The following is a 16,163-nucleotide window of genomic DNA, read 5'->3' on the forward strand; positions in this document are numbered from 1 at the left end:
GCTGACCTGCACGCCAAACAGGGGAGGAGGGGAGGCGCCAGATCATGCGCACCGGCCGCCACAGGAGCCGCCGCTGGCCGCCAACGACCACCGGATCCCGCCGCCCGCGCGGACGGGACACCAGATCCACCGCCGGCAAGGCTGCTAGCCGGCCGTGCCTTTCCAATGAAGCCACCGCTCTAGATCCGGGGTTCCCCACGCAGAAGCAGGGCAACTGAGGCCCCGCCGCCACCATCCTTGACGCCCCGGGCTTGCCCGGCGGCTGCCTCAGGCGGCGGCGAGGAGGTGGGACGAGGTGGGGAGGGGGCCGCGGCGGCGTGGCTAGGGTTCCCCTGCCGCCGCCGGGGGAGGCGACACGACAGCTGGCACTAGTCAGTGCATCCGTGATAGATAATCATATACACTAGCAGTGCTTCTGTATTAGTATACTGCAACTGCAATCTCGTTATTCAAGCTACAGTACAGTAGTTCCATAAATCGAGGGCATCATTCATCCATCCATCCATAACTCAGCCAACTGAACTAATGTCGCGACAATATCAGTAACTGTCTGGTTTCAATCCTGTAATACCAATTTTTTTTGGTAAAGGAAAAGGAGCCAGTTACATATGTGGATTAGCAGAGTTTACACTCGTTGGTTAACCCACAAACACAATGATCTGACATTGTGTTTCACCAGTTCAAACAGAAGGTCGAGTCATATGTATGGTACAATATGTACATATTATTTCCGTACAGCATGGAGCATCAGATACTTAATAGGTAAAAGAGCCTCGTATGCTCCCCAGGCGCATGCATATAGCAATAAGAGTGTTGAAAATAGGCCGCAATCAAATGGAGTGGCGAACCAAGGACTTCAGCAAGAAAGGAATCAACTGACAAAGTCAAGTTTCCACACGCCGGAGAGGGAGTACTGTCCGCCCAGCCGCGCGTCCAGGATGTGGGAGATCTGGCGCTTGCTCCTCAGGTGCGGTCGCGCCCACTCCACCAGGTCTTGCTCACCGGATGGCCGGTTCCTGTCCAGTCGGCGCCGGCCTGCTAGTATCTCCAGCAGCACCACCCCGAAACTGTACACGTTGCTCTCTGCCGTTGGGTCCTCTGTCAAAGCAAAGATTCAGAAAGGACTAGGAGTAGTTCATATTCTTTCTAACGAAATGCAGTGTCACTGCGACTAGTTCATACTCAGATACTGCAGAGGAACAGACAATGATCCAGCTTGGATATAACCCAACATGGATTAACGTACACATTAGCAATATTTGTTTCGATAAAGGGCAACACATTAGCAATATTGTATGAGGATTGCACTACACTGCTCATTCCCCGCCGTTGACCAGCTGGTAGAAAGTACATGGATGCTTATCTAGCTGCAAGATTGTGCTGGATCCTTTTATGGATCGATCACCTGCTAGGCTCTTACTCCCTAAAGTTAAAGCGTATATAGCCAATATATCATATGGTGAAGGGGTCAAGCTAGGTCTGAAACCATAAAAAATATTGGAGCAGTTGAGCTGTACCTAACTAATATGACCTCCTCAAGACCTCAACAACCAACCCAAAATTTAATAGCGTTCTTCGCTGTTTGTCGTAGTGCTTCATAACAACCATACGTACTGGCTGCTGCATAGCAACAAAATCATTCAACCCTGAGAAGCAAACTATGATGCTTAAACTTCATAGCCTTTTTAGTATATAAATATACACTATAAATTGGAGGTTTTAGAAAATGGATAGAAGTGTTTCAGCAAACACCAAAGCATGTAAATATATCATATGCAGCTGATCATTGCTTTAAAGAAACAGACTAAGCTCCAAGCTCTGTATTACCGGTCGACAAGCCAAGATCAGACAGCCTTTTTGCATAGTAGCTCGGCAATTCATCAACATAAAAGCCCGGATCAATGGTTGGTTCTTCCTTTCGCTTCCCAAAATCAGACAGCTTTGCATTGTAGCTCTGCAATCCATATTCCATCAATTGACAAAAATAGCATTAATAAGAGTAATCACTTTCCCAATCCAATTAGAATGAAAGAACAGAAACATACCGAATCAAGAAGAATGTCTGACGTCTTGAAATCACCGTAGATGACATTGGCCTTGTCGCTGTGGAGGAATGCGAGCCCTTTGGCTGCCCCAAGAGCAACCTTCATCCTCAAATCCCATGACAGTGGCTGGAGATGTGAGGTACCTACATCATCATTCGACTAAACATGTTATTATCTCACCCCCCCCCCCCCCCCCCCCCCCCAGTAGTAACTAATTTGGGAGGTGTTAACTGATCAATGGAAGGCTAGAAGAAGATTATGTGGTGAACTGTTAATTACTCCTGAAAAGATGGTTCTCCAAGCTTCCTTGCGGCACGAACACATAGACTAGCAGCTGCAGCTCGTCTTCGAGGCAGTACCCTAGCAGCTTCACCAGATTGGGGTGCGACAATCGGCCTAGGTGACTCGATTCATCCTGCAAATGAGATTCAGAAACAGATTCATGATTGGATTGGAATTGGTTGGTACTGAGTTGAAAATTGTTTGGCACTAAGCAGTGAGCAACACTGACCGGCCATTCCTTTTGGATTTGGAAGCTATCCTGGTTGAGCTTCTTGATGGCGATGGGGATGCCGGTGCCAGGGCTGGCCGGGGCGAAGGAGGCCTCGTCAACCCACCCTTTGAACACCGATTCGAAGCCGCTCACCGAGCACGCTATCCGGCCGTAAGTTCCTTGTGGCCTTCTTGAGGTCCTTAAAGGTGAAACTTGTGAGGTTGGCTGGCTGGAGGATCTCGTCCTCGCTCCTAGGGGCTGCGGGCACCGTCGTCGACGGCCTCCGGAAGCAGTTTGCCATGGACGGTGATGTAGGATGTATCAAATCAAACCAAACTCCACGAAGCAGCAGATGATGGAGAGTTTGAAGGTGAGTGAGACCTCTTGCCCTGACAGAGCAAAGTTGATATAGCCTTAAATTAAAAGTGATGATTGACTACTACTGAGTAGATGTAAACGCTCACAAGTGTGAATGCTGATTCCTTGATGTCCACCAGAAAGCGCGTATCTTTCAAGGTGAAAACCAAACAAAGGCCAACTGGATCAACGCTGCCCTTAATTATTTATTCCGGTCCTCAGCTACCACAACTAGTACTCCCTCCATTTCTTTTTAATCCGCATATAAGATTTGGTCAAAGTCAAACTTTATAAAGTTTGACCAACTTTATAGGAAAAAAATATCAACATCTACAATATAAATTTGATCATGCATCTAATAATATTAATTTCATAGTTCGAATGTAGATATTTTTCTGAAATGAAAGGGGTTGCCCCCCTGCCCCAACTTTTTATTGAAAAAGCAAAGCCAACCAAAGCATACTGTTAACAGCTCTCGGCTCCAGCCAGAAGTAGCCGCAGCAGAATTATTACAGACGATGCAACTAAAAGTCTGAACACACACAAGATAACTGAGTTTCAGGCCCCTACATGAAAGGCAAAGCACAAGCTATGAAATCCCCATAGGGGCGAATGTAGATATCTTTTCCTACAAAGCTAATCAAACTTTACAAAGTTTGACTTTGACCAAATCTTCTATGCAAACTAAACAGAAACGGAGAGAGTACCACTGTATATTTAGTATTTAATGAATACAGAAAAAGAGGGATGATAAATTTAATTATTACTTATATTAAGGCAGCAGGCTCCGGCTCGTGATAGACAACCATACACATTAGCATTATTCTATATTCATGGTATAGTACAGTAGTCCCATAAGTCGGCAATACTGGAAAAATCGCCGTTACGGAGTACATTCCAATTTGCCTAGTACGTATCACGGGATCACGGCAAAAGCAATGTAAGATGAGTGTGGCTCTCGGCAAACAGTAGGACACGACACATTGGAAGCTCTACCAAGCCCTGCCCGGTACATACTCGGCAAACATAAAGGAACTCGGCTTATACACAGTATGCCGAGAACCCTGTGGAAGGCACCTGGCAAATAGGAGCTAGATGACACGGCCGTTTGCTGCTGACGCCCCCTGACGTTGGGCAAGGTTTGCCGAGACCCTGACTAAAGGTACTTGGCAATCTATGAGAAATTGAAACCGGCCAAACCCTTGCCGCCGCTCCCATTGTATTGTCAATCGGGAGCATGCCGCCAATCTTTGCTGTGTGGTTCCGTTGCCGCCGCCAGGCCTCCCCTCGGCCGTCGGGCCTATACGTTGATGGATTATGGATGGGCTTAGGCCCATATAAGACACTAATACCTGGTTAATCTTGAGGCCCATGTATGATATGGCAGGTGGTGGAAAGTTTAGTCCCACCTTGCTAGTTGAGGGGAGTTGAGACCCCTTTATAAGGGCTGCTCTACCACTTGCCATTGGGAGCTTCGGAAGAGGAGTGATACACGCGCGCTCCTCCTCCTCCGCCGCCCGACACGACACGCGCGCGCGCCGCGGGTTGCGACTATATAAGAAGGCTCTCCAGTGGAGTGACCTATTTCGGTTCACTCACTCCCTCTCGTGACGACGCCGACGCGGCTGCTGCCGCCGCCACAATCTTTGTGGGAGCATTTCTGAGTGTGATTGGAGACAAGTTGGTTGACACATATATTCATATGCGGGTTGCCAAAAACTTGTGGGATGCGCTCGAAGTCAAATTCGGTGCAACCGATGGTGGCAGTGAGCTATATGCCATGGAGCAGTTGATAACCGTCCTGTATTGGACCAGGCTCATGAGATACAGTGCATCGCTAAGGAGCTGGAGCTCCTGAAGTATGAGTTACCGGACAAGTTTGTCGCGGGTTGCATTATTGCAAAACACCCTCCTAGTTGGAGGAACTTGCTACTTCTCTCAAGCACTTGAGACGTGAATTCTCTGTTGAGGATGTCATTGGTCATCTCAGTGTTGAGCAGAACTCGAGAGCAAAGGACTCACACGTGAAAGGGGCAGAGTGTTCTTCTAGCGCCAATGTGGTGCAGAAGAACTCCCACAAGTTCAAGGGAAAGAACTCTGTCCAGCAGAATACTACCTTTAAGAAGAAGAGTAAGAAGAAAGACAAAAAGAGAGATGGCTGCTTTACGTGTGGTTCAGAGGAACATTGGGCAAACAAGTGCCCAAACAAGTACAAGAAGTCAGCACAGAACAAGTCTGTGAATATCACTCTGAGCAACAATGATGCTGCATCTGGGTATGGTAATCTGTTTACCATACTTTCAGTTTGTGAGTCCACCGATTGGTGGGTTGACACTGGGGCCAATATTCATGTGTGTGCTGATGTGTTTCTTCTTACCAGGTCGCACGAGATTGTTCAGTCCTGATGGAGAATGGCTCGCATGCTTTTGTTCATGGTGTTGGCACGGTAGATCTGAAGTTTACTTCGGGAACGATTGTGCAACCAAAGAACGTGCAACATGTCCCCGCCATCAAGAAGAATCTCGTTAGTGGCTCCCTTCTATGTAAAGAAGGATTTAAGTTAGTATTTGAGTCAAACAAAGTAGTTGTATCTCGGTATGGACTATTTGTTGGAAAAGGATATGATTGTGGTGGTTTGTTCCATCTTTCCCTAGAGGATTTCTGTAATAAAGTCGTGAACCAAATTTATTCTAATGTGAACGAATCTGAGGTTTGGCATTCACGTCTTTGTCACATAAATTTCGGTTGTATGACACGGCTAGCTAAGATGGATTTAATCCCGATTTTCACTTTAGCCAAAGGCTATAAGTGCCATGCATGTGTGCAAGCTAAGCAACCTCGTAAGCCTCACAAGCTTATGAAGGAGAGACACCTGGCACCATTAGAGCTCATACATTCAGATCTCTGGGAGATGAATGGTGTGTTGACTAAAGGTGGAAACAAATACTTCATGACTCTGATTGATGATTCCACTAGATTTTGCTATGTGTATTTGTTAAATACTAAGGATGAGGCTCTACACTACTTTAAAGTCTATAAGGCTGAAGTTCAGAACCAACTTGAGAAGAAAATAAAACGAGTCCGGTCTGATCGTGGTGGAGAGTACTTTTCTAATGAGTTTGATTTATTCTGTGCGGAACATGGTATTATTCATGAGAGGACGCCTCCCTACTCACCCCAGTCAAATGGGGTTGCCGAGCGAAAAAACCGTACTCTAACTGATTTTGTTAAAGCCATGTTAGATACATCGGGTTTATCCAAGGCATGGTGGGGGGAGGCTGTATTGACATCATGTCATGTCCTGAATAAAGTTCCCACAAAGGATAATGAGACTACTCCTTATGAGCAGTGGGAAAAGAAAAGAACTACACTCTCTTACTTGCGCAGTTGGGGCTGTTTGGCGAAAGTCAACGTGCCGATAACCAAAAAGCGCAAGTTGGGACCAAAGACCGTGGACTGCGTTTTTCTTGGCTATGCCAAGCATAGCGTTGGCTATAGATTTCTAGTGGTGAAATCTGATGTACATGACGTGAAGGTCGGTACGATCATGGAGTCTAGGGATGCTACATTCTTTGAGGATATTTTCCCCATGAGAGATATGCAAAGCATTTCTAGACTAGAATCTGATGAGACTCCTGAACCTGCCATTCCGATGGAATACTATGAACATAAAAGTAATGAGAGTTCCACGGAGGCTGACGAGGAAGCTCCTGTTAGGAGCAAGAGACAAAGGACTGCAAAGTCTTTTGGTGATGATTTCCTCGTGTACCTCGTGGATGATGACACTCCCAGTTCCATTTCAGAAGCTTATGCATCTCCTGGTGCTGACTACTGGAAGGGTGCGGTCCGTAGCGAGATCGATTCCATCTTGGCTAACGGGTCATGGGAAATCACTGACCGTCCTTATGGTTGTCAACCATTGGGATGTAAGTGGGTGTTCAAGAAGAAGCTTAGGCCCGATGGTACTGTTGAGAAGTACAAGGCTAGGCTTGTGGCCAAGGGTTATACCCAGAAAGAAGAAGAGGATTTCTTCGACACTTATTCAACTGTGGCTAGACTGACAACCATTCGAGTTTTACTCGCGTTGGCTGCCTCGCATGGTCCTCTCGTTCATCAAATGGATGAGGAAATTTACATGCAACAGCCAGATGTCTTTGTAGTAAATGGTCACGAAAGAAAGGTGTGCAAGCTAGTGAAATCCTTGTATGGCCTGAAACAAGCGCCTAAGCAATGGCATGAGAAGTTCAATACTACTCTGCCATCTACTGGTTTTGTTGTTAACGAAGCTGACAAATGTGTATACCATCGCTATGGTGGGGGTGAAGGAGTTATACTGTGTCTGTATGTCGATGACATACTGATATTTCGGACCCACCTCAAGGTCATTGAGGAGGTCAAGGCTTTTCTATCTCATAACTTTGAGATGAAAGACCTCGGCGTGGCTGATGTTATCTTGAACATCATGCTACTGAGAAATACTGAGGGTGGAATTACACTTTTGCAATCCCACTATGTTGAGAAGATTTTGAGCCGTTTTGCATATTCGGACTACAAACCTTCTGCAACACCATATGATCCTAGCGTGCGGATTCAGAAGTTCGAAGGCACGACTGTAGATCAATTGAGATATTCTCAAGTGGTTGGTTCACTGATGTACCTAGCATGTGCTACTTGTCCTGTCATCTCATTTGCTGTGTGCAAACTGAGCTGGGTTGTTTCCAATCCGGGAGATGTGCATTGGCATGCTGTTGAGCGAGTGATGCATTACTTGCAAGGTACTGCGAACTATGGAATTCACTATTCGGGGTACCTGACGGTACTTGAGGGCTATATGATTCAAATTGGATATCTGATGCTGATGAGATGAAAGCCACAAGTGGACATGTCTTCACAGTTGGTTGTGGTGCTGTTTCCTGGAAGTCTTGCAAGCAGACGATCTTAACCAGATCGACTATGGAAGAAGAACTCACAGCATTAGACACATCATGCATCGAAGCAGAATGGCTTTGAGAGCTTTTGATGGATTTGCCGGTGGCTGATAAACGAGTGCCGGTTGTCCTTATGAACTGTGACAATCAAACGGTGATTGCCAAGGCTAAGAGTTCAAAGGACAACATGAAATCCACAAAGCTCATAATAAGAAGATTGAAATCTGTCAGAAAAACAAGAAACTCCGGAGTGATAGCGTTGGATTATATCCAGACGGCTAAGAATCTGGCAGACCCTTTTACAAAAGGGCTATCACGGATTGTGATAGAAAATGCATCGAGGGAGATGGGTATGAGACATACGTAAGTTGGCATGGGGGTAACCCAACCTATGTGATCAGAGATCCCGTGAATTAGGACCTGGGAAAACAATCCAGCGGTCAACTGAGGAGAGTATCCTTAATAAACCCACTCCGTTGGAGATGTAGTAATACTCTCAATTCTGTAACGCAGGCTGACCTTTATCTTAATGTGTTCCAAAGCTTGTGTAAGCAAGATGCTAACCTACAGAGCATTCTTTGAAGGAACACACCTATGCGAGCCCGACTGCTGGTCACAGTCTATGAGATTGGGTAATCTCTAGGAAGCTCATGAGAAGGTACGGAGTATGACTAATAAGCTCCACCCGTGGGTTTTAGCCTTCAGTAGCCACTTATCAGCTGACAATAGGCGAAACTTCTGCACACCAAACTGACAATTCAAGGCATAGTCCATTGTTCAGTTGTGAATAAGTCTAATCCTCTTGCTCTAGTTGGAAGTTCAACTTAACAGTCTCCACTAGTGATGGATTATGACTCAAATTTCTGATATATCAAACATTGTGTGGAACAGTTGACAAACTTATGTGCATCGAGATCTGGTGGGGGATTGATGATTATGGATGGGTTTAGGCCCATATAAGACACTGATCCCTAGTTAATCTTGAGGCCCATGTATGATATGGCAGGTGGTGGGAAGTTTAGTCCTACCTTGCTAGTTGAGGAGAGTTGAGACCCCTTTATAAGGGCTGCTCTACCACTTGCCATTGGGAGCTTGGGAAGAGGAGTGATATACGCGTGCTCCTCCTCCGCCGCCGCCTGCCATGACACGCCTCGCCTCGTCACGACGCGCGCGCGCCGCGTGTTGCGGGAATGAGCCGAGCCGAACCTTAACAGGTGGGCCACTGTCCGAGACGCTGGACTGTCGACTGTGCCTCCGCCCAGGCCCACGACTTTCTACCCGACGGACTATATAAGAAGGCTCTGGCCAGTGGAGTGACATAGTTCGGTTCACTCACTCCCTCTCGTGTAACCTAGCCGCCATCTACTGTTCCTCACTCTGCGCTGTCTCCGGCGACCCCATCCCGACGACCGCGTGCATGGCTGGCCGGGAGAGCAGGTGCCTCTAGAACCCTATCATTCGAGATCCTGCCCGGGAGAACGGCAATAAGGTTTTTGGGGAGCGTCTCGACGCGACTACTCCCGATCCGTCCCCAACTCCGTCTGTCTCTGCTTTCACTACTTCCCCTGCATCGACACCATGGCCGACGACGCTGCCGCCAAGAAGAAGGCCACGGACGACGCCGAGACTGCTGCTAGCGCCGCCGCGTTGGCCTGGCCAACCGGAGTGTATGATCTGTTCATCCCTTGTTTACTCATACTTGTGCTAGCCGTATATGTGCTGCTCATAGATGGTTCGCTTCTACGTTCAGTACGTGCTAGTATGCTTAGGTATCGCTATGAGATGCATACTGTTTATGCCATGCTTACCGTTTACTCGTGGATTAGTCTAATCGGGAAAGTACTAATATTTCCAACATACGTACCCACCGGCCGCTGCCGTGCGAGCCAAGCGGTCGGATCCGGCTTCGCCAGCATCCTCCTCTCAGCATGGCTGCAGCCCCAAGCTCGCCGCCGACCGCCACACAACCTCGTCGTCAACACATTTTGCTGTCGGCCGACCACCCCTCCCACCTCGACTTCAACAACCCCAAGGTCAGCTACCTAGGGCGGCTTCCCCTTTCATTTCCTTTTTCTTTTTTGCTATTTATCTCAATATTTTTCTACATATGAAATATTTATCATAGTGTTTTTTTTCCATGAATTGGTAACTCCATTTGTCCAGTGTATGTCCTTATGGGTAAGCATCGCTGCATGAGAACTTCTGAAATCTTGTTTAGAGAAACCAGTTTTTACCAACTGAACTTCTATCAAATGCTTACAAGGCATCAAATTTGAATAGATATGAACAGAACAGAAAACATGGCAACTTAATTTAATTTGCCAACTAACAAAGCATGACCCATAAAAATATGAACAGTAGTGAACTGCTGGATATAAAATGTTTCGGAATAAAGTCAGTACCCTAACCTCACCTCTCACCCAAAAGAGCTACTATTTCTCATTCGCATATCGAACAGATAAACATGACAAGAATAGTATAGTTTACTTAAATAAAAAGCCCTTAAACCCATTCATGTTGGACACTATGTCATACTCCTTCGGTCTCAACATAAGTGTCTCAAGTTGTACTAAAGTTGAGATACTTATTTTAGAGAAAGGAAGTAGTTAAGTTGAACTTACTTATCTAAACATGAATTATGAAGTGCGAAAACCGTAGACGTACAATTGCAGTTCCACTTTATAACACCGGATAAATTTGGGTGACTAAAAATTGAAACCAAATTCGATATGAATTTTTTAGGACAGTCAGTACCTTTTGATCCGCTTGAGAACCTTCAGGCTGACGTGGAGACCAAACATCGGTATTCCATGCTGGATCCACTTCCCAGGAATCTCGTTCTTTTTTGTTTGAGGGAAAGCCATCATAGCACTTTATTAAGAGTCAAATAGGCTTACATCATTTGCAAGTACATCAGTGATAAAACCTGGCGGATTGCCCTGCCAAACAGTGGACAGGTCACCTTTCGCCCTAGATGCAAGCACATGTGCCACTATATTACTCTCCATAGGACAGTGAACAAAGGAAATACTCGAAAAATTCAGGGCTAAAAACCAACAAAAAAAAGTAGCACGCTATTTCGCCGTTATAGCACGGTTATAGCATATTCGGAAGGGAGACGTTACGTTTTGGCAAAATCGTACGGCGCTAATTGCGTAATTAGCGCGCTATACACGCTATAACGTTGTAGCGTTACACGTTTTAACATGCAGACCATGCAAAATTTAAACAACCACAGCCCAGCAGGCCCAGCAGGCCAAAACCAACCCACGACCACTACCTTTCTCATTCTTTTTATCTTGAAACTGTTTGAGACTTACAATTTTTATGTCCTAGATTTGGCCCTGATGCATATATTGCTTGCTCCTAGCAAAAATTTAGTTGCTTAAATACTTTATTTCTAGATATATTTGAATTTTTTTGCAAACGCTATTTTGAAATATAGCACGCTATTAGCACGCTATAACTTGTGTAGCATTTGGAGAAGGGCCTCGCTATATTTTGTAGCGCGCTATTTTTTTCGTTGCTAAAACATGCAGTCCTCATAAACAGCAGCAGCAGGAGAACTCGACCGGCCTCCCTCGTTCATCGTCTCCACCACATCCATGCAGTCGCTGTTAACTAGCACTTGATTGCACCCAGTCTGGCCCGCAAGAATTAAGCCATCCCGCAGCGCACGAGCTTCAGCCCAAGATGCATCTGCCACATGTGCTATCCCGCAGGAGCTTGCTGCAATAAACATGCCATTATTGTCTCTGAGTACAGCTCCTGTAGCACCAGTTTCAGTTTCCAAATTGAAGGCTGCATCTATGTTCAGTTTAACAAAACCCTCTCTAGGCTTCTCCCAGCCATGTCTTCGAATCTTGGGATTCTTAACAGACCGAACATAATTGGTGACAATAGCCGCAATCGCTTGGGCCGATCGAGCTGGGGTTTGAACAGCTTCTTCCCGGGCGATCTTCCGGCGTTCCCACCACATATACCAACAGGCCGTCGCTATCATTTCTTTCAGTCCAACTCCAGGTAGATGTGTGAATGAAACATCTTGTTTCTTGAGGATGGTCTCTAGCACACCCATCCCTGTATTGTCCACACACAATTCTGAAATAGATGCATGAACTCCCAAGTTCTTCCAAATTTCAGAAAGTCTGCAGCACTGAAAGCACGCATGTTTGATGTCCTCACAATGAATCCAGCAGACCGGACACAGGCTGCTAGGCTTGATATGCCGGTTTGCCAAAATACCATTGCATGGCAAGGTTCCATTTAGCATGCGCCAATAGAAGATTTTAACCTTTGCAGGTACACTTAACTTCCACACGGGGTTGACTTGGACAGGACTAGGAGAACTTGTACGTGCAAGTTTCCTCCCGTGCTGAAATTCCCATTCTACATGATATGCAGATCTTACCGAGAATGTTCCTGATTTAGTGTGGTTCCACGATACGAAGTCATCCATCTGATTGAGCGCCAAAGGGATATTGAGGATCCGGTTGGCATCAATCGGGTAAAATAAACTTCTGATGAGATCTTCGTCCCAAGAGTTAGTGTCCAAATTTATCAACTCCGCCACTTTTGTCAATACAATGTTTCCCCAGGAGTCAGAACATTCCTGGACGGGCAGTTAGGGATCCAAGGGTCGTCCCATATATGAATACTTTCACCATCCCCCACTCTCCAAATATAACCTTTCTTAAAACACTGAATTCTCGCATGGATGCTCTGCCAGGTAAAGGACGAGCCCTTCTTTATTTCTGCATTCAGAATGTCACCCGAGGGGAAGTATGTCGCCCTTAGTACCCTTGCACAGAGAGAGTCCGGTTCACAAAGTAATCGCCAAACCTGTTTAGCAAGCATAGCGAGGTTAAAGCATGGAATATCTCTGGAACTCATGCCACCCCTTTTCTTCGGGATGAAAATTTTCCATCAAGCAATCCAATGTATATGCTTCTTCACGTCTTCGTCTCCCCACCAGTAATGGGTCATAGCATCTGTGATCCCTTTTGTTACCTGCTTAGGAAAAGCCTGAAAACTGACATCGCATACGTAGGAATAGCCTGAGCCACGGCCTTGATCAGAACCTCTTTCCCCCCATAGGAGAGGATTTTTTTCCTTGTACCCTGCTAATCTCTTACACACTCTATCAATAAGATCTTGAAAACTATCAGATCGCTGGACACCAACTTGGGCAGGCAGCCCCAAGTATTTACCTGGTATTGCTTCGGTCATGATATTGTGGATCGAACAGATCTCCTCCCTTGTGCACATCTGTATGGGGGCTAAAGTAAATGCTAGATTTCGCATCACTAACCAACTGTCCGGACGCTGCACAATAGGCTTGCAGCACATTCTGCAAAGAAAGTGCATTGTCCTGATCCGCCTTCATGAAAATGATTGAATCATCTGCAAATAGAAGATGTATGATAGAGGGAGCCCCACGACACACTTTAACACCACATAAGTTACCAGATTCCTCCTCACGCATCAAAAAAATAGATAACCCTTCTGCATACAACAAAAATAGGTCAGGTGAAATAGGATCACCCTGACGAAGCCCTCTCGAGGGGCAAAATCTTTTTGTATCCTCTCCATTGACCCGGACTTGATATTGTACTGAAGAAACACATGCCATAATCATCTTTACCCACCCGGGGTCAAACCCCAGACGAAGAAGAATCTTCTCCAGAAACCCCCACTCAACTCTGTCATAAGCCTTGTGCATATCCAATTTGATAGCACACAGTCCAGATTCCCCCGTCTTCTTTTTTTGATAGTATGATAGGATTCATAAGCCACTAGGACATTATCAGTACTCAATCGACCCGGCACGAAGGCACTTTGATTGGGAGAAATAATCTCTAGTAGAATGAGTTTAAGTCATCCTGCAAGCACCTTAGAAATAACCTTATAAATAACATTACAAAGACTGTTTGGGCGAAACTTGGTTACCTCTTCCGGGTTATCAACTTTTAGAATCAGCACAATAGTAGTGTCGTTCCAATCTGCCGGTATGAGACCGGTATTAAGAGCCGCCAAAACTTCATCAGTGAGATCATCCCCTAGAAGGGACCAGTACCGTTTAAAGAAAATGGCGTGCAAACCATCCGGTTCAGGTGCCTTTAGGTCACCAATGCTAAAGAGAGCCCTTTTTACTTCCTCCCTGGTATACGGTGCACATAATGCATCATTCATTGCCTGAGTAACACAGGGATTAACCTTCTGAATAACCTCGTCACTCATATCAACAGCTTCCGTAGCAAAAAGCTGCTGGAAATACGCACAAATATGCTGGGGCAGATCTGCCTTATCTTCCACCCAATTTCCATTTCTGTCTTTCAGTTTCTTGATGAGGTTAATTTTCCTTCTCATAGATGTAAAGCTATGAAAAAACGACGTATTCCGATCACCACGCATCAACCAATTGGCACGACTCCGTTGAGGTAATGCATCTCCTCCATCTCATGGATATGCTCAATCTGCAACTGCAATTCCTGCTGCCTTGCAGTCGCCTCATCCGACAAGGCACCCGACATCACCCTATTTAGCTCTTCTTGGAGGGCGCGCAGTTGCCTCTTCGGCTCCTTCAAAGTTTGCCTGTGCCATGCATGCAGGGCTCCGTGCACTGCTTTCACCCACTGGGCCAGATCACCTGGGCCTAGACAAGCATGTTCCCAGGCCTTCCCAACAACGTTGTCCACTGTTTCCTCCAATAACCAGCGAGCTTCAAACATTTTCCTTCTCCTTGGCCTAGGAGCATCAGGATCAGCCAAGTATTCTGTATCCACAAGAATTGGTCTATGGTCAGACTTTGAGAATTCTCCATGAATCACATTAGCTAGTGGAAATTTGGTGTTCCACCTTTGATCATAGACCGCCCGAGCTAGCCGCTCGCGGACCTTCCCTCTTCTCCATGTAAAAAGATCCCCAACAAATCCCATGTCAAAGAGATTACAGTCATCGAGCGCGTCACGGAATGCTTGCATACTTCTCTGGGATCTCAAAACACCCCCATCTTTTTCCATATTCATCAAGATCTCGTAAAAATCACCTAGGACGGTCCAAGGAAGATCGACCAGACCTTGTAGGGAGCGAAGATACTCCCACGTCAAGTGCTTACGGTCACCGCTGGGTTCTCTGTACAAACCAGTAATACGCCATCCCGTACCACTGTTTTCGTCAATACGAATGTCCAAGAAATTTGAATGTACCTCTCTCGAAATGACCTTGAGCTCATTGCGCCGAAGGAGTAGCAAGCCACCACTCCTACCATCACTCTTCCAAAGGATCATATCATCAAAGGAGAGTTTTCTCTTCATTTTTTCTGCCCTAGCATTAGTCAGATGTGTCTCGGATAGGAAAAGAACATCTGGCTTAAGCCTCTCCTGAACTTCCAGGAGAGCTCTCACTGCCGAGGATTTACCCAACCCCCGGCTGTTCCAACTTACGATTTTCATTGCGATCGGACAGGTTCCCTCTTGGAACCCGGCGATATTTTATCACTGGAATCCATCACAGTGAGGTTGTCCACTTTTGCTCTCTTAGAGTCCTGCGAGGATGTATCTGTATCGTCCACACCCTCACCAGGCGACATAGACGGAGTTTTCCCTTCATCGAAGAGCACAAACTCCTTACCCGTTGTACCATCAGTAACTAGCCCCCCATGTGCAAGATACTCGTGCTAGGGGTTTCAAAATTCAGCCATTTCCTACCAGACATAAGTCTGTCCGGGTCCTCAGCAAGGGGAATTTTTGAAGGACTGCTAGCTGTGTCTACCAAATCCCCCTCCAATGCCACATTCTTCTGTGTCGACTGCTAATTTTCATTAGGTCGACCTCCAGTCCCCCCTCCCCGACGGCCGCCTCTGTGCCCAGGAGCCGGGTTCCCTCTTGCAAAGGGTGGGGTAATCATGGGCGCTAACAGCCATTCGCCCCAATCCATATCTTTTTCCTCATGTTTCCCATTGCCATGTTCCAGATAAGTGTGTCCTAGTAAGACACATATATACGTAGCAAAACTTATACGTACCCACCGGCCGCGGCCGTGCGAGCCAACCGGTCGGATCCGGCTTCGCCAGCATCCTCCTCTCAGCATGGCTGCGGCCCCAAGCTCGCCGCCGACCGCCACACAACCTCGCCGTCAACACATTTTGTTGTCGGCCGACCACCCCTCCCACCTCGACTTCAACAATTCCAAGGTCAGCTAGCTAGGGCGGCTTCCCCTTTCATTTTCTTTTTCTTTTTTGCTATTTATCACAATATTTTTCTACATATGAAATATTTATCATAGTGTTTTTTTTTTCCACGAATTGGTAACTCCATTTGTTCCGGTGTATGTCCTTAT

The 16,163-nt window shown here is 46.4% G+C and overlaps 1 protein-coding gene and 1 pseudogene across 1 annotated transcript; both read right to left on the minus strand.

The window, feature by feature from the left end:
- Positions 1-1,378: 1,378 nt before the first annotated feature.
- LOC109772673 (receptor-like cytoplasmic kinase 176) lies at positions 1,379-2,891 on the minus strand (annotated as a pseudogene).
- Positions 2,892-11,349: 8,458 nt separating this feature from the next.
- On the minus strand, positions 11,350-14,192 carry LOC141027549 (uncharacterized). The gene is made up of 3 exons (XM_073504618.1): positions 13,925-14,192; positions 13,773-13,825; positions 11,350-11,979 (listed from the first exon to the last, which is right to left on the minus strand). The coding sequence occupies exons 1-3, from the start codon at positions 14,190-14,192 to the stop codon at positions 11,350-11,352; spliced, it is 951 nt and encodes a 316-aa protein (XP_073360719.1).
- Positions 14,193-16,163: the final 1,971 nt, after the last annotated feature.

This window comes from Aegilops tauschii, chromosome 7 (assembly GCF_002575655.3).
Source record: "Aegilops tauschii subsp. strangulata cultivar AL8/78 chromosome 7, Aet v6.0, whole genome shotgun sequence".
Classification (NCBI taxonomy): Eukaryota; Viridiplantae; Streptophyta; class Magnoliopsida; order Poales; family Poaceae; genus Aegilops; species Aegilops tauschii.